Source organism: Sturnus vulgaris, unplaced genomic scaffold (genome assembly GCF_052056855.1).
Source record: "Sturnus vulgaris isolate bStuVul1 unplaced genomic scaffold, bStuVul1.hap1 Scaffold_192, whole genome shotgun sequence".
In the NCBI taxonomy this organism is placed as follows: Eukaryota; Metazoa; Chordata; class Aves; order Passeriformes; family Sturnidae; genus Sturnus; species Sturnus vulgaris.
The window spans coordinates 7,308,046-7,326,438 of NW_028276155.1; the positions used below are offsets into that span (position 1 = coordinate 7,308,046).

At 50.0% G+C, this 18,393-nt stretch overlaps 1 protein-coding gene across 1 annotated transcript in view; it reads left to right on the forward strand.

Moving 5' to 3' along the window:
• The first annotated feature begins 3,505 nt into the window (after window positions 1–3,505).
• Window positions 3,506–18,393, forward strand: part of LOC148218287 (uncharacterized) — a 70,948-nt gene continuing 56,060 nt past the window's right edge. Inside the window, 1 exon segment of the mRNA XM_088157867.1 lies at window positions 3,506–3,526. Coding sequence (XP_088013993.1) covers window positions 3,506–3,526 — 21 coding nt within the window.

Consider the following 18,393-nt stretch of genomic DNA (forward strand, 5'->3'; position numbering starts at 1 on the left):
TGGTCCCCTTGATTCCATGAGACCCTGCCATGCTACAATGGCCCCAATGGCTCCAATGGTCTCCAGTGAGACTCTCTACAACCACCTGAACAGAGGCTGTAGTCAGGTGGGGGTCAGTCTCTTCTCCCAGGCAACCACTGACAGAATGAGAGGACACAGTCTGCAGATGAGCCAGGGGTAGTATAGGTTTGACATCAGGAAAAAATTCTTCACTGAGAGAGTGATTGGGCACTGGAATCTTCTGCCCAGGGAGGTGGTGGAGTCACCACCCCTGGTGGCATTTAGAAAAAGACTGGACGTGGCATTCAGAGTCATGGTTTAGTTGATGAGCTGAAGTTAAATGATAGGTTGGACTTCATGATGTTTTCCAAACTCATTACCTCTGTGATTCTGTTTCATAATAGTCTCCATTGTTCCATGAGGACCTGCAATGTCACCATGGACCTTTGGTTCAATGAGGTCCCACAGTGTAAAAATGGACCCTTGGTTCCATGAGATTTCTCAGTGTCACAATGGTCTCCTTGGATCTGCTGTGTCCCAATGGCCCCTTGGTCACAATAGACTTCAGGTTCCATGAGCTTTCATACTCTCAGCAGCAGTTCTGCAGTGTCACCATGGACCCTTTGTTCCACGAGGTTCTGTGCTATAACATGGTCACCTTGGTTCTGTGAGGCCCTGCAGTGTCACAATGCACCCATGGTTGCAGGAGGTTCCACAGTGCACCTTCAGGTTCCACAGTGTCACAGCTGACTCCTTGGTTCTGTGAGGACCCTCTGTCACCAAATCTCCAAAATATCAGAATAAGACTCCTTAACACTGATTTCATGTTCAAGAGGACATCCTTTATTTCAGGCTTCAGGTCCAATGTGGGATAACTCCTAAACTTCTGTGGACATGTGATTCTACAAGTGTGTTGCTTATATTTAGTCACTACATGCGTATTCCAATTTACCATTACTATAAAACCCACCACAAGTTACCAGGTTGTGTCCTTGTTTTTCTGTCACTGCACCCTTGAGCCAGATGTGTTTCTCTTCTCTTCTGACAGTGTCTGCTGGGAAAGCAGCTCCATGTTTCTCTGCTGAAAGTTCACAGGCACAGTAAAAATTAAATGAACTCTTTTGGTGTCAAGGCCAAGGCTTTATGTGTCCAGGCAGAGGCAGGCAGGAGGCAGAGCTGTCAGCAAAGGAAGGGGCCAGCGAGGTGGGGCAGCCGGGGGATGACGACAGCCTGCAGGGACAGAGGCGCAGGGCATGGACACCGTAGGACAGCCTGGGCTGCAGAGGCCACAGGGATGGGCAGCAGCTGAAAGGCCCTGACAGAGCCAACTCCTGCAGCACTTGGGCCATGCAGGCTGGCCCTGGGCCTGAGGCCAGCAGGGGACAAGTGAGCCTTGCTGTGCTGGGGCCTCATTGCCTCCTTGTCCCTGCTCAGCAGCCTGGCAGGGGCCGCCCCATGGTGCTGCCCTTGGCATTGCACATGGCCAGAGCCCAGTGGCCCGGGAAGAGCCCTGAGCAATGAGGGAGGGACAGGATCTGCCTTGCCAGGGGCTGGGGCTCAGCCCTTGGCCCTTTGCATTCCTGAAACACATCCAGGTGTGCTCAGCATCAGAGACAACTTTCCCTTGTTTGTCTCCACCTGTCATCACTGCCTCCAGTGTTCTGCTCTAACTGGAGCCTGGGGACATTTTCTGAGTCATATCCATCAGTGGGACCCATTACAACTTCTATAAACTTCGGAGTTTCAATTTAACTTTGAGTTCTTGAGAAGTTTTCCTTCAGCTCCCTCTCAGGGACTGATGTCCAGGGACTCAGCACTGTTGGAAAATCCCAGCTTTACAGAAATGGGGCAACAGAGAGGCGCATTTTTTAAAAGATTTTATTCCATTATTAGTCTCATTGAATGGTGAAAAATAAGAGATGCAAAACTCAATGTCATTCCATCAGAAGCCAAGTTATTTCCTGCTTACAATATTTTATAAATGTTTTTCAGCCTATTAGCTTTTGCCACACAATGGTGCTTATACTTCTAACACCAATCACCTTGTATTTTACTCCACATGGTCTTGCCACAATGGATTTTTCACAGTTCTAATTCTCCAAAATACTTGGTATTTTTGCAAGTCCATTTTTTGAAACTTCGTTCTAGTTCAATCTCTCTCTCAGCAATGTCTTCTCTATTCCAGGGCCTTTCTAAGTCAGCACACCTTATCTCAGAGTTTGCATGCAGATGTACAAGAGTGTGTGAGCTTTCAGTCAGGCTTTGAGAATCCTTTACAAATCCATTTCTCACAAATATCAGTCACAGAATGCTGCAATGACCTCTACTCTAAAGAGAACAGTAGTAAAATACACCCTTGAAAATTGGAATGGATATTTCTTAGAAGGTCTTTGTCATATTTCTCCATAACTGGAGTTGAAAAACTTCTGAATTAACTGGACTAGACCAGAGGGAAATCAAGGCAGGACCATTGTTTGCTAAGAAACATCACAAAAATTCACTTATAATTAAAATCCAAAGTTTCTGATGCCGTTCATGTGTCTCACTGAGGGACACGACTGAGAAAGTGTCCCCAGGTTCCAGTGTGAGCAGGAAATTGGAGGCAGAGATGACAGGTGGTGTGGGAAATGCAGGCACAGAGAGCTCTCAGGGCCTTGTGCATACAGACTCAGAGATTGAGATGGATCCGAGGTTTGACCTAAGACCTTGGAGAAATCTTGGACAATCAGAGCATTAACAGTAAAATAGATATAAAACAAGAATATAAGGTTTTAGTATAACTAGAACTATGTTTTAAGCAAATAGAAATATGCATTATGTAAGCAAAGCAGTATGTTAAGTAAGATAGCAAAAGATTTTGAAGCTTAGCAATACAACCTGTTATAAAGTTAATTAGAAGTTTAAGGTTCATCAGTATAGGTTTGTGAAGTGTTATAGGATTGGTTTAAAAATGATGCATTGTGGCAAAGCCATGAGAAGGAAAGCAATTAATGATTGGTGTAAAAGAATGCTAGCAAACTTCACAGAAGTATTTGATTGGCTAAAAAACGAACATAAAGCATTGTAACTAAGAATGAGGCAGCTTCTGATATTATGGCATTGGATGTAACACCTTTAATGTCTCACCCTTCTATGAGACCAACACCATGAGGCCATAAACCATCTTTTACAACGTCTCTCAGTTGCCCCATCTCTTGTAATATCAATCTCCCAATACACATTTTTTTGGCATCAGACATGACTAATGAAATCAATAGGAACTTATGGATACCAGGTCTATCCCATTAAAGTCAATAGGGATTTAGGGACACCTGGTCTATCCATTAAAATCAATGGGATTTTGAGGAAATTTGGCCCTAAAATAGGGAAATGTGAGAAAATTTGGAGGAAATCTTGGGCTGAATTCTGGGAATTTCCACTCCAGGATTGCAGTGCCGATGCTCTGGATGTCCTGGATGAATTCCTGGAGGCCAGTCCCGAATCCCTGATGCTTCACCTGCTGTCCATGCTGGAGCTGTGTCTCCAGGTAAGCTAAAAACTTTCCATTTTCAGCTGAAATCTGGGAATTTTGAGCCCAAAATTGGTGTTTTTAGCACCAAAAATATTGGGACATCAGTTCTGGCCAGTGAAGTCAAAGGGGATTGAAGGACACCAGGTCTACCCCAGTGAAGTCACTAGGGGTTTTAGGGACACCAGGTCCATCCATTGATAGGGCTTGATTGGGAAGAGTTACTGTTTAAACTGGGAGCACTGGGAAGGGCTAAAGGGGGACGATGGGGTGACTGGGAGCACTGAAGCAAAAGTGGGACCACTGGGAGGGATTTGTAGAGATAAATGGAGATAAACAGGACTCCAGAGCTAACCCATTGAAATTAATAAGAATTTAGGGACAGCGGGTCTACCCTATCAAAGCAATGAGGATGTTTGAGACACTCGTTTTGAGGGTCCCAAGGAGTTTTTGGTGATACATGAGTCCAGGGGGTACCCAGGTATATCCAGGTGATTTCTGGGGGTACCCAGGTGATTGTTGGGCATATCCAGGTGTACCAAGGTGATTGTTGAGGGGGATCCAGATGATTTTGGGCAGTATCTAGATGTACCCAGATAATTTTTGGGGATATCAGGGCTATTTTTGAGTCACCTAAGTGCCCTGACTCACCCTGACAGGCCAGGAGAAGATGATGGCCAGTGTCCTCTCAGTCGACGTGGACACAGATGACCCTTGGCAGCTGTGGGGCTGTAGGGGGGCACCCCAACATTCAGGGGGCACCCCAAAACTCCAGGTGAGGACATCAGGGATAGGAGGGAGCCCTGAGTTACCTCAGGAGAGGATGCAGGGCAGGTACAGCCAGGTGCTTTGTTGCATGGGGTTGGTGAAGATGGTATTCTGCAGCAGCCCCAGCTCTGGAGTGGGCACAGGAGGCACCCCAAAATCTCAGGGGCACACCGGGGGAAATCCCAATATCTCAATGCGGGCACCCAGGTATCCAGGAGTTCGGGTCTACCCATTAAAGTAATTGGGGATTTAGGGAAACCAGATCTACTCATTGAAGTCAATAGGGATTTAGGAACACCAGGTCTGCCCATTCAACAAAACAGAACACACCAGCTCCCACTTTAGGCGAGGGACGGGCTGGAAAATTTTGGGGATCTCGCAAAATTGTGGGAGTTTTTTAGGGAATCCCTCACCTTCCTTCAGTCTGCCAGGGGACAGTGCCCTTGCCGTAGTTCCTGGTGGGCATCAGCAGCCACAGACAGTGTTGCCAGGCCAAGAAGTTGGAGAAGCTGAGGATCAGCAGGGCCCTGGTGAAGGCCAGATTGGCCTTGAGGTCCTGCCTGGCCACAAGTGCCTACCAGTGTTCCCAGGTGTGGACTGGGAAGGCAGCAGTATAAACCAGTAAGCACTTGGAGCCACTCCCGAGCTCCTGAGGCTCATGGCAGCAGCTCCCAGTATAAACCAGTAAGGCCTCATGCACCCAAACCCATTCCCAGTGTGGTTCTGGGGCTCCCAGGTTTATACTGGGAGCGCACCAGTATAAACCAGTAAGCACTGGGAGCCACCCCTGAGCCCCTGAGCCCATAGCGGCACCTCCCAGTATAAACCAGTAAGGCCAGCACAATCTGAAGTCACTCCCAGTAGGTCCCAAGTTCCATTCCAGTATAAATCAGTAAGGCCAGCACCCCCAGAAGCTGACCCCAGTGGAGTGCCAAGCATCCCTAAGCCCCCTCCCAGTATAACCCAGTAAACCCCAGTTTAACCCAGGAAAATCCAGAGTATCCCCATATAACCCAATATAAACCACTACAATCCAGTCACTGCCAGGACCACATCCCAGTATAACCCAGTGACCCCCAGCACCCCATCCCAATATAAACCATTTTAACTCGCAGTCATCCACCAGGTCCTTAAGACAGCAGGGGGCACTCACACACCCCTGTTCCCTTTCCCAGTAGAACCCAGTACAAATCACTAACACCCCAGCACCCCATCCCAGTGCAAACCAGTATAACCAAGTAACCCCCAGCACCCCATCCCAGCATAACCCAGTATAAACCAGTCACTCCCAGTACCACATCCCAGTATAACCCAGTACAGACCAGTAACCCCCCAGCACCCCATCCCAGTACAAACCAGTATAACCCACTCACAGTTCAGGGGTCAGCCACCAGGAGGTGCTCGCACAGTGCCTGGCCCTCCCGGCCAGCAGGGGGCGCTGCAGCGCGGCCCAGCACCCAGCCCTGGTGGTGCCACACCCCCTAGGATTTGGGGTTCACCCCCAGGTACTGCCCAATGAAGGACAGCTCAGGTGGCACCTGAAACCTGCATAAAGCAGTCCAGACCAGTATGGACCACTATGGACCAGTATAAGTGGTAAAAAGCAGTAAAAAGCAGTAAACAACAGTGTAATGCAAGCCAATAGTAACCAGTACAAACCAGTATAGACAAGAAAAAAACAGTACAGACCTCTACAAACAAGGAAAATAGGTAAAAACCAGTACAAACCAGTGAAAACCCTTGTCTGTTTCAGAAGCCAAGCTGGCTGGGCCCACTAACAAACCTGCTGCCCAAAGTCAGTAGAAATGTTACAACCCATTTCAAACACCTTAACACCCATCCCTTCACCCACCAAATGATTTGTAAAGACATGAGCACATATCTTTTCTCTCACATTGATGTTTCCTGTGCTGGTGACAGTCTGTTAAACCCAGCCTTCAGCCTGAGCTCTCTGCTGTTGCAGTTCCATGCACAGAGGTTGTTGTCTCTCAGCCCTTCCATGGGCAGGCCGGTGTTCAGCCATCTCCAGGACAGCAGGGCCCCAGCCCATGTCACTGTGCCCTGGGAAGACAAAAACCATCACTCCAAATGTCCCCTTCTCCTTCTTCCCAGGCATTTGGTGTGGCAGTGGAGCTTGCTGGAAAAAGGAGACCCCTGTGACACTGTGGGGCACATGGAAACAAACATCCATTGTGACACTACAGAACCTCACAGAACCAAGGAAACCCCTGTGACACTGCGGGGCCCCATGGAACCAAGAGTCCATTGTGACACTTTGGAACTACAGAGACCATTGTTGAGAGTATGGAACCTCGAGGAGCCAAAAGTCCATTGCGACAGATCAAGGCCCATGGAACCCAAAAGAGCATTGTGACACTGTGGGGCCCCATGGACCCAAATCTCCACTGTGACAGTGCAGAAACTCATGGAACCAAGAGTGCATGGTGACCAAGCGAGGCCTTGTGGAACCAAAGAGTCCAAAGGTCTCAAACATTCCTTGCAGGCTTCTGACCTGGGGAAGGGGAAGATGCTTGGTTGTCCCTTGCACTAGCACACACTAAGAGATAGTGTCTGTTTTCAATGAGGAAATTCAGGAGTTTTCAATTGCTTCAAAATAAAAAAAAAAGGGGGAAAAATCTCCTTTTGGCCTGAGTGGAGCCAGCTCTACAAGCAAAGCAGGTCCCAGGTGAGTGAGGACAGACAGGATGGGGTTGGGGAATGTGGAGCACAGTTGTCCACACTAGGTCAGATCTCAAGGCACAGCTTCTCTGAGCAGGTCAGACCTTCTGAGGAGAGAACCTGGATCAATATCAATCAGGGAATGCTGTAATCACTTCTGCTCTAAAGAGAACATTAATAAAAAACACACTTCAAAATAATAATAAATATCTCTAAGAAGCCGTTTGAATTATTTCTCCATAAGTGTAGTAGGAAAACTTCCTAAAGAATTGCCCCAGGCCAGAGGGAAATCAAGGCAGAGCCATGGTTTGTCAGGACGAGCTTGATCCCAATGAGCCCCGTGGTGCATTTGGTGCTGAGCCCAAGGTGCTTGAACCTCAGGGCCTGAGAGGAAGTTGCAGAAACCTTTCCAGGAGTCCAAGTCAGAAGAAAAACCCAAAGTGTCTCAAAGCATTAATGGGTCTCACTGAAGTCCATCCCCAACACAGGCTCCTCAAGGACTCCTTGGAGGAGAGAATGGGAGGCCAGAATTGCCCAAAAAACTGTCAGAGAGTCAGAGAGGAAAGAAAACCCCAAAGTACATTTAAAACCTTGAGTATCTCAAAGTATTAATGAGCCCCACTGAGTGTCAATACAAAGCTCTCAAGGGACTCATTAAAGTAGACAATTGGGGCCATGATTGCATAAACTACTAAAAGAGTTGCTGTCAAAAGGGAACCTCCAAGTACTTTAAAAAAACTGAGTACCTTGAAGCAGTAATGAGCCCCACTGAGTGTTGTTACTGACAAAGGCCCTCAAGGGACTAATTAAAGCAGATAATTGGAGGCCATGATTGCACAAAGCTCTCAGAGACTCCAAGGCAAAAGCAAAACCCAAAGTCCTCTGAAAAACCTGCAGTCCCTGGGAGCATGAAGGAGCCCCCCAGGGCCATTCCTGACCAAGGCTCCCCAGGGATTCGTCCCAGCAGATCCCTGAGGCCACTGGGATGTGGGGGGATGCTGAGGGCAGCACAAGGGGTGACAGTGGCCAGCCTTGCTGGGGCTGTGCCAGGAGGCTCAGGACAAGGTGTCTCCTCACTACCTTTGGTGGCACAGACCCTGCTGTGCCCCAGGCCACCAAGACTTGGCTTCTCTTTGTCCCCACCTGTCATCGCTGCCTCCAATTTCCTGCTCACACTGGAACCTGGGGACACTTTCTCAGTTGTGTCCCTCAGAGGGACCCATTAAAACTTCAGGAAACTTTGGAGTTTGATTCAGACTTGGAGTTCTTGAGAGGTTTCTTCAGCTCCCTCTCGGGGACTGATGTTAAGGGACTCAGCCCCAACCCCAAGAGGGTCATTAAAGTCCTTGTGCTGTGTCTGTGCTGATGAGCTGGGCAGAGCTCCTGGCAAATAGACAACTCCTGGCAACCAAGAAGAGGTTCGAAAACACATTTCTCTTGATGAGCAGCTCTTCTCCCAGCCCAGCAGGGCTGGGGCACTGCCTGCAGCCACCCCGGACACAGAGGCAGAGAGAGCTTCAATCAGTCAGGGCTGGGAAGATGCTCAGAAGTGACTGGGGCAGAATCACTCCCAGCCCTTGACACAGGAAGCCTCTGGCTGCAGGACAATGCAGCTGCAGCTCCTGCAGTGATCTCCTAAAGCTGGAACACCCCAATGCCTGCAGACTGTGTGAGTACATTCTCTGATGATCTCTTGTGTAGAGCAGCCAGGGGTGCCCAGGGCTGTGGTGCAGAGCAGGGTCCTGCAGCCCAGGGCGCTGTGCTGGGGCAGGGACTCTGCTGCCTGCCAGGGACAGCTCTCAGCCAGCCCTGGGAGGTGCTCCCAGCACTGGGGGACAAGGTCTGGGTGGAAGGAGACAGCTGGTGAGGCTTGGAAGTGTTCTCCTTGTGTGGTGAGGATGCTGCATAGTTCAGATCTGCTGCTCCCAGCATAAGATTTAACTCCAGAATGTTTCTAGGTAGATTACACAGGGAGCACAGTGAGGCAGGGCCTGCATAAAAAGGAAAATCCTGATTTTATAATCTACTGCTCTTCGTTGTGTAGAAGGGAAATTGCATATAGATATTAATTTCTAAGTTCAGTTTGGAAAAAATGAAATATTTTTTTCTTGGATTTTAATAAAGCAGTCACTGACAGAAATTAGCCCAGGGTCCCTCACAGGCAGCATCAGTGTCACTTTTCCAGCATCCTCAGGATAGCTATGACATTGCCATCAGAGCCTGCAGAAGCAGAGCTGGTCCTGGCAGTGCCCTGTGCTGGGAGGGGTCTGCAGGGCAGAGCTGAGCCCCCAGGGCTGGACTGGGCTCTGGCAGCACTGGCAGGGCCCAGCCCTGGGCACAGGGAAGCAGCTGCTGGCAGGGACAGCTCCAGGCAGCAGAGCCCTGGGCGCACAGTGGGGGGAAAGTGCCACCAAGCTGGGCTGGCATATTTAAAATCCTCTCCAAACTGAACTATTCCATGATTACTTTTCTTACAGATCCCCATGCCAAGACACAGCAAATATCCAACAGCAGCTCCATCAGCCACTTCCTCCTGCTGCCATTGGCAGACACGCGGCAGCTGCAGCTCCTGCACTTCTGCCTCTTCCTGGCCATCTCCCTGGCTGCCCTCCTGGCCAACGGCCTCATCATCAGCGCCGTAGCCTGCGGCCACCACCTGCACACCCCCATGTTCTTCTTCCTGCTCAACCTGGCCCTCACTGACCTGGGCTCCATCTGCACCACTGTCCCCAAAGCCATGCACAATTCCCTCTGGAACACCACAACCATCTCCTACTCAGGATGTGCTGCTCAGCTCTTTTTCTTTGTGTTCTTCATCACAGCTGAATATTCCCTCCTGACCATCATGTGCTATGACCGCTACGTGTCCATCTGCAAACCCCTGCATTACGGGACCCTCCTGGGCAGCAGAGCTTGTGCCCACATGGCAGCAGCTGCCTGGGCCAGTGCCTTTCTCTATTCACTGCTGCACACGGCCAATACATTTTCCCTGCCCCTGTGCAAGGGCAATGCCCTGGGCCAGTTCTTCTGTGAAATCCCCCAGATCCTCAAACTTTCCTGCTCCAAATCCTACCTCAGGGAACTTGGGATCATTGCTATTAGTGTCTGTTTAGGTTTTGGCTGTTTTGTGTTCATGGTTTTCTCCTATGTGCAGATCTTCAGGGCTGTGCTGGGGATCCCCTCTGAGCAGGGACGGCACAAAGCCTTTTCCACCTGCCTCCCTCACCTGGCCGTGGTCTCCCTGTTTATCAGCTCTGGAACATTTGCCTACATGAAGCCACCCTCCATCTCCTCCCCATCCCTGGATCTGGCATTTTCAGTTCTGTACTCAGTGATGCCTCCAGCTCTGAACCCTGTCATCTATAGCCTGAGGAACCAGGAGCTCAAGGCTGCAGTGTGGACACTGATCTCTGGATGGTTTAAGAAACATTAAACCTGTTGCCAATTTCTGCAAGTCACTTGTAATATGGGTCGTTTTTGATAGTTCTTAATTTTTGATTGTGGGGAGTTTTTACCTCTCTTTTAGTCTAACAATCTTGTCCACAAAATAAGCGCATTATTTATGACATTTCTCATTTTTTTGCCTTTCCACCATGTCTGTGGCCCCAGACTCTGTCAATAGGGGTTGTGTTCTCTGTGGTTTTAAACGAACTAAAGGATATCCCAAGAAAGTTTGCACTGGAGATTCCCCTTCTCTGGAGCTTCCTTCTGCTTCCTTCTCTGGAGCTGCAGCAGCAATGTCTGTGTGCAGAGTTGGGGGCAGGTCAGGGGTTGTACAGCAGCTCTGCTCCTGCTGGCCACACCATTCCTGATCCAGGCCAGCTGCCATTGGCCTTCTTGGCCACCTGGCCACACGGCTGGCTCATGTCCAGCCTGTTTTCCATCAGTGCCCCCAGGTCCGTTTCTGCATGGCTGCTGTCCAGCCACTCTGTCCCAAGCCTGCAGCACTGCAGGGGTTGTTGTGGCCAAAATGCAGGACCTGGCACTCGGATTTGTTAAACCTCACCTTGTTGGATTTGGGCCCTGGATCCAGCCTGTCCAGGTCCCTGTGCAGAGCCCTCCTACCCTCCAGCACATCCACACTCACACCCAGCTTGGTGCCATCTGCACATTTGCTGATGGTGCACTCAATGCCCTCATCCAGATCACCAATCAAGATGTTAAACAGGACTGGGCCCACACTGATCCCTATGGGACACCACTGCACACACGCTGGATGTGGCACCATTCCCCACCACTCTCTGGGCCTGAACATCCAGCCAGTTCTTAGCCCACAGAAGGGTGAACTGGTCCAAGCCACAGGCTTCAGCTTTTCCAGTAAATGCTCTGGGACATGGTATCAAAGGCTGAAATTCTGGTAGACAACATCCACAGCCCTCCCCGCATCCAGCAGCCCTGGCAGAAAACTCTTGGTGGGCAGGAGCTGGGCAGGGGGCAACCAAGTGCCCTGGCAGCAAGGCAGGGCAGGAGCACCCGGGGCTGTGTGACCAGGACATCAAGGACATGGATCATCCAGGTCACTGGGGCCTGGTTTGGTTTGCCCAGGGCAGGAAAGATGTCTGGCAGCTGGAGCAGGGTGAGGGAAGGGCCTCCAAGGTGGGGCTGGAGCTCTTTGGCTGTGAGGAGAGGCTGAGGGAGCTGGGCTTGTCCAGCCTGGAGAAGGGAAGGCTGAGGGGCTCCTCATGCCAGCCTGGCAGTGCCAGCCAGGAGCTGATGGAGAGCACAGAGCCAGGCTCTGCACTGGAGGCGGGGCCTGGGGGAAGACAAAACACAATGGCTGGAAGGCTGGAAGGGATCTCAGCAAGTCTGCAGCCCAACCAGTCAGAAACTGGGCCAGTCCAAGTTGTTCAAGGCTTGATTTGGTCTGAATGTGAAAATCCCGAAGGACAGGGATGGGGCAGCATCTCAGAACCTGTCTGAGCCTGTGAGAACAAAGTTTTTCCACATGTCCTGTCTGATCTCCCCTCATTCCCCTTCCACCCTCAGCTCCCTGATGATCCCAGGACGATGCTGCTCCCGATTTTGGAATGGGCTGGAGCAGATGTTTATGGGACAGGAGCCCTCTGGGGCTGTAGGGGACCTGCAGCTTGCAAGGTGCACGAGCACATCTCATTAGCTGGGGCATTTGAGTACTTTAAGAAATGTAAAATTTTTCCAGCCAGGAGGGAGCAGGAATTTCCTGGAATTGTACAATGGCCAGAGAAGAAATATTGATCTTTCCCTCTATTTGTGTCACCAATATTCTGTCTATTATTCATGGCCTTCGTCATTCATGAGTTCCCACCTCTTCTGTTTAAATGGCCATGTCTAAGGACATCTCTTAACTAGAGCAGCTGGATCTATGTCCTCCCCATTGCTCCAGATTTCATCCTCTAGCTGTGCTCTGGGCCTCTCAATTGAGTGTCTTCACACTTTGAGCTTCAGGGAATTGCCCAGTCTTTCATAACTTTAAATAACTCAATAGTCAATATCTTGTGTTTATGTCTTTTACAATTACCTTTGTCTTTACCCAAAAAGGTTGATGTATGGATATCCCTTGTGGATTATAGGTATGTCAGATGCTGCTGAGTCATCTCACATTGCTGAGGGAGAACTCTTGATGTTTTTAAAATTTTATGGTGTTTACAATTCTTTATGTTGGCCATGAAGAGAAACTTTTCTGTGCCTCTGAGTCTCACAAGTTCCTGATCCCCAAAGAACACAAACTGCAGAATTTCTAAAGTCCCTTCCAACCTCAGCTCCTGGATGATCTTGGGACGATGCAGCTCCCCATTTTGGAATGGGCTGGAGCAGATGTTTATGGGACAGGAGCCCTCTGGGGCTGTAGGGGACCTGCAGCTTGTGAGGTGCACGAGCACATCTCATTAGCTGGGGCATTTGAGTACTTTAAGAAATGTCAAAGCTTTCCCACCAGGACAGAACAGAAACTTACTGGATGTGTACTGATGGCAGGACAAGAAATACTGATCTTCCCCTGTACCTGTGTTACCACTACACTCTCTATTATTTCATGTCACTCTTCATTTGGGTGTTTCCACCTCTCCTGTTTAAATGGCCATGTCTAAGGACATTTCTTCACTAGACCAGCTCCTATGGCCTTGCCATTGCTCCCAGATTTCCTCCTCCTGTTGTTCTCTGGACATTCCACATTAGTCAACATCTTAATTGTGTCTACATCTATCACTGAATCACCCTCTCTAATTTCTGTGTCTAAAGCTGTTCCTGTATGGAAATACCTTGTTCATGGTGGATATATCAGATACTGCTTTGACATTGCACAGAGCTGAGGAAAGAATTTACAAGTTTATTGACTTTTATCATGGGTACTTTGTTTTTTGTTGGCCAAGAAGAGAAACCTTGTGTGCCTCTGAGTCTCACCAGTTGCTGACCCCCAAAGGACACAAACCTGATGAGTTGTGGTTCCCACTGCAGTGCTGGCACTTGCACCTCCCTCCATCCCCACAGCAGAGCTCCCTTGTCACACAAAGTCCCTGGCAATGCAGGGATGAAGGAAACAGGACAGGCTGTGGGGATCAGGGGCAGGGCACAGGCAGGGATTTGGGGTGGTTGTGAGCCCAGGGCAGGAGCCAGCCCTTGGCCTTGGTGAACCTCATCCAATTGTCCTGGGCCCATGGCTCCAGCCTGTCCAGATCCCTCTGCAGAGCTTCCTGCCCTGCAGCACAGCCACACTCCCACCCAGCTTGGCCTCACCTGGACACTGACTCAGGGTGCCCTCCATGGCCTCGTCCACATCAGCAAGAAAGAGATTGAACTGCCCTGGCCCCAATCCTGAGCCCTGGGGACACCCCTGGATGTGGCTCCATTGCCCAGCACTCCTTGGGCTGGAATTCTGTTTTTTATGGAGCTGTGCCTGCCTTTGGTTTTGTTTGCTGACAAGAAATGAACATCCCTCTGTGTCTCAGGCAGCTCCTTCTCCAAGGAAAGCAGGTGGGAGTTGGTGCCAAGGAGCTGAAAGCTGCAGGCACAGTCTGGAGGGGAGGGAGATCAGATTTGCACAAGGCTGCTCTGAGTGCCAGAGGTTGGATGGGGCAAATGGTGGGGTGGGGGTAGGGACAGAGTGTGATTGATTGTCAGCCATAAAGGGTCTTGATTTTCATATATATTCAGACTGCATTAGGAGGTTCTCAGGATCAATATCAACTGGAGATTACTGATATTAATCTATAAAAAGGAAAACAGAACTAAATAGGACAAAAAATAGTCCCTGTATTAAAAAAACATGGTATATTCTCTTTGAATACATTTCTGAAACCTGTATTATTAACCACAGAAGAATTAAAGACTTAAAATGAAATTATTCCCAGGGGCTTGCTTTGTTAGGGTGTTTTGAAATATTAAGGAGACTTTGTCACTGAATTCCTGAACTGAAGAGCAGAAAAAGTCTCTGGAGAACTAAAAGTCATTAGAGAACCTCCAAGTTGCTGAGGATCCATCCTCAGCAGAGCAGGAATGAACAGATTCCAGGGGTTTCCAGGCTGCTGAAGAGCTGTGAGCTCACGTGCAGGCACAGGGGCTCCACGGAGACATCTGAGGGGTCTCTGGGCTCCTGAAGATCTGTTTGGTCACACTCAGTCACAGGGGATCCATGGGGACATCCCAGGGCTCCTTAATCTTCCTAAGGCTCATGAGGTGACAGTCACAGGGCTCCACAGTGACAACAGAGGTGTCTCTGCCCTGCCAAGGAGCCAATTTGTCACAGGCAGTGGCAGGAGTGCAGTGGGGAAATCCCTGTGCTCCTAAAGAACAGTGAGGGCACAGACACTCACAGGGGTTCCAGGGTGACACCCCAGGAGTGCCCAGGCTGCCAAAGAGCCGGGATGTCACAGACACTCGCAGGGGCTCCTGTCATGGGCACAGTGGGAGCTTCACACAAAGTTCATTAGAGAAGCTCCTGTTGGGTGCAGAAAGGACCCCCAACACCCCAATTACACCCCCAACCTCCCCCAAACCAGGACCCCCAGGCTTTCTAAACTCCTTCTGTGAGAGGAGCCTGGGAGTGCCTGGATCCAATCCCAGACCCAGACTTTGTCAAGGATTTATGTGTAAAGGATTATACAAGTGGAATCGAACCTTTGTACAAATTTGTCCCTCAACATTAAGAATGGCAAACCAGAAGTATTTATATACATAGAAATATGAGTGATTATGATCATGATTAGACATAAAGATCTTAATCAGAATTATTTACTCCACAGTACAGGAGCTGTAACATCTATTTTAATGTAGTGCTCTAGGAATTGTAGCACTTGTAGCAATTGTATCAAAGCAGAACTAAGTAGAGATGGGTGTCACTGCCCCAGACCAACGACTCTGGGCTCAGGGTCCTTTAGCTCAGCCTCAAGCAGTGACCCTGAGGGGTGTCTCCACTGCAGGGAGGAATCTCCGCACCCACCCAAGAAGGGGAATGTCAGGAGATGCTGCCACTAAAATTTGGGATGGGGCTTTTCCAGTCTGAAGTGCTGCCCTGTCAGTCAGATGTGCCGAGGCTGTGCCAGCTCAGCAGGTCTGCACAAGTTCTCAGTGGTGTCACTTCGTTGTTCCTTTCTCTGGGGATTTTACCAGCTCTTCCACAGCTCCAGCTCCTTCTCAGGATGTTGAACTTTGGGATGGAGGAGTCAGGCTGGTTTCAGCATTATTCACCCCAAAAGCAGCGTGACTCTCCCTCTTCATTTCCCTCTGGAGCTTTGCAAACAGGGCCTTGCTGGAGTTGTTTGAGCCCATTCCAGGCAGAGCCACCTGCTCCAGCAGGAATTGCCTTTCCTGTGCCATGGCCAGCCCAGGTCCCACTGCAGGAAAAGCCCCAAGCCAGCCCCAGCACAGGGAAGGGCTCAGGCACAAGAGCAGAGAGCCATGGTGGGACCTGTGCCAGGCAGAGCCTGAGGCACCAAAGGCACCTTGGCAGCAGCAGCTCCCTGCAGGCCATGGCCAGAAGCCTCCTGGGCAAGCCAGCCTGGTGGCCACCACTGCAGAGCTGCTGGCTCAGGGGGTATATCTGGCTGGGCTCTGTCCCAGCCCACAGAGTGTGACCTCAGCCCTGCCTCTGGCACAGCCCTTGTGCCTGGGCCTTTCAAAGCCCAAAGGTCACCTGTGCCACCCTGTGCCCATCCCTGCCTCTGGCACTGTCAGTTCTGTACTTGGTGCTGCCTCCAGCCCTGCACCCCTCATCTACAGCCTGAGGGACCAGGAGCTTGAGGATGCCCTGAGGAATATGACCACTCTGTGCTTTTCAGAAACAATAAAGTGCCTGTTTGTTCTGCATAGCATTCAGAATGGAACTCATTACAGACTGCCCAGACTGCTTTGGGCCATGTGTCTTTTTTGTTATTCTATTTGGTGTATTCTATTTTTCCACTTGTTTTTATTTTTTTTAACTTCTGATTATATTTTCCAGCAAGGGATGTCATTAGTCACAGTATTGCTCCATCAGTATCTGCGGTGCTTGTGTTCAGCAGAGACAGTGAGGAGCCTGGAGACGAGGGGCAGTGTGCAGGGGGCACACAGCAATGTCCTGGCACAACCAGAGCTGCTGGGATGGACCTGAGGAGCAGCAGGGCAGGGCCTGGGCTGTGTCTTTGTTCTGGGAACAGCCTGGGTAGGTGCCCCAGGGCAATTGTCCCACACCAGCCCCTGCAAACACCACACCAACACTGGCCTCTCCCCCAGCTGCAGGAGGTTGTTTGACCCTGCATGGAGGGACATCAAGTGACCAGGCTAGAAGGCCATGTTTAGTGTGTACTGAGAAGATTTCAGCAGTGCATCATGTGTGTGTGGGGAGATGAACCCGAGTGAGCACAAATACCATCACCAGCACATGGTGGGGGGGGCACAGTTCTGGTGGCACAAACAGTGCCTTGAGGCCACTACACTCTCGGAAACACCTGAATTCATTACTGGGCTGTGGTTAGGATTGCATAGAGAGAAACATTCTGGCAGGGAGGTCCCAGGAAAAAATGCTCAGGACAGCCATGGACTGCACAGAGAGACCATTGGAGTTCCTTGGTCTGTGGGGAGAAATCAGAGCTGTCTCCCTTCTGAACCATCCCAAGGACCTGGACAGGGCTGTGATATGTTCTGGGCACTGACCTGGAACTGAGGGATGTGGAAAAGGCCTTTGGAGTCAGGGATGTTGACAAGGCTGAGCAGTGTCACTGCGAGACCTCTCTCAAACCCCTTGGAAAGGGCAGTGCCATCCCAGAGAGTCCTGGGCACTTGGGAAGGGCAGACATGGAACCAGTCTGCAAACAGGGCAGGGAGGGGCACTGGGACAGTCACAGACTGGTCAGGCTCAACAGGGAAGGGCAGGTGGCAAATCCTCCTGCAGCCATTGCAGGCACTGGCAGCACAAGGCAGGGATTGCAGAACCCCCGTGGGAGGGAAAAGAAGGGGATGTTGTGTGCCCAGACTTTAGCCAGGCCTGGGACATGGTCTGCTGTGCTCTCCTCAGAGCCAGATTGGAGAGAGCTGGGCTGCAGGAGAGGAACACGGGGTGGGTGGGAATTTGGCTGAACAATGAGGGTCAAATATCATCCATGGCACAGAGTCCTCTGGGCAGCCACTCCCTGGTGACCTCCCTGAGTGACCAGCCCTTGACCACCAGTGTGGAACATTTCTATTATCTCTACAATGGCATGAAATGCACTTTCAATTCCTTTGTAGATGCTGCCAAATTGCAGGGAGTCTGTGACCAAACTCATCTAGTTAATGGTGACTGCAAAATGTAATTGGGCAAAATGACTGAGTTGGGTAAATTTCTCTTGCCATCAGGGGCCAATCAAGCAACAAGAAATGGTAGAACTTTTGTATCAATTAAAAGGCAGTTCAATAGGGAAAAATCAAACCCAACCAAAAAATAAAAACAAAGCAAGACCCAGCCACAACAGCAAAAAACCCCATGAACCAAGCAAGCACAAAAAACCAAAGGCCATACACAGAAGCAAAATAAATCCACCGGAAATCTCCTAGCAGCAAAAAATATTTAACCATGCTGTGGCAGGAGTGGATTCTGTATGTGTAGGTGCTGTTTTGAATAAAAATGTCTTAAAAAATGCATCAATTCCCTATGCCCCTTGCCCCCCACTACTCTCAGTTTATTGCTGATCGTGGTATAACATGGAATGGAACATCCCTTGGGTCAGTCCAGCCCAGCTGTCCCATCCCTGCTCCCTAAGGAACACTTGCCCTCCCCAAGCCCATGGGTTGGAGGGGGTTGCAGACTCGCCTCATGTGGGGCGAGCACTGTGACAAGGACAGGAGAACAGAACAACATTTACTCTTGTCAAGGACAGTACAACAGAACAGAACAGCCTTGGAGAAACGGATAAAGGATGTAGCTGAGGCAAACAGAAGTCACACAAAATGCAAGGAGGATGCCAGCTCAGCTCTGCAAGGCTGACAAAACAGAAGTTCTACAAAACATC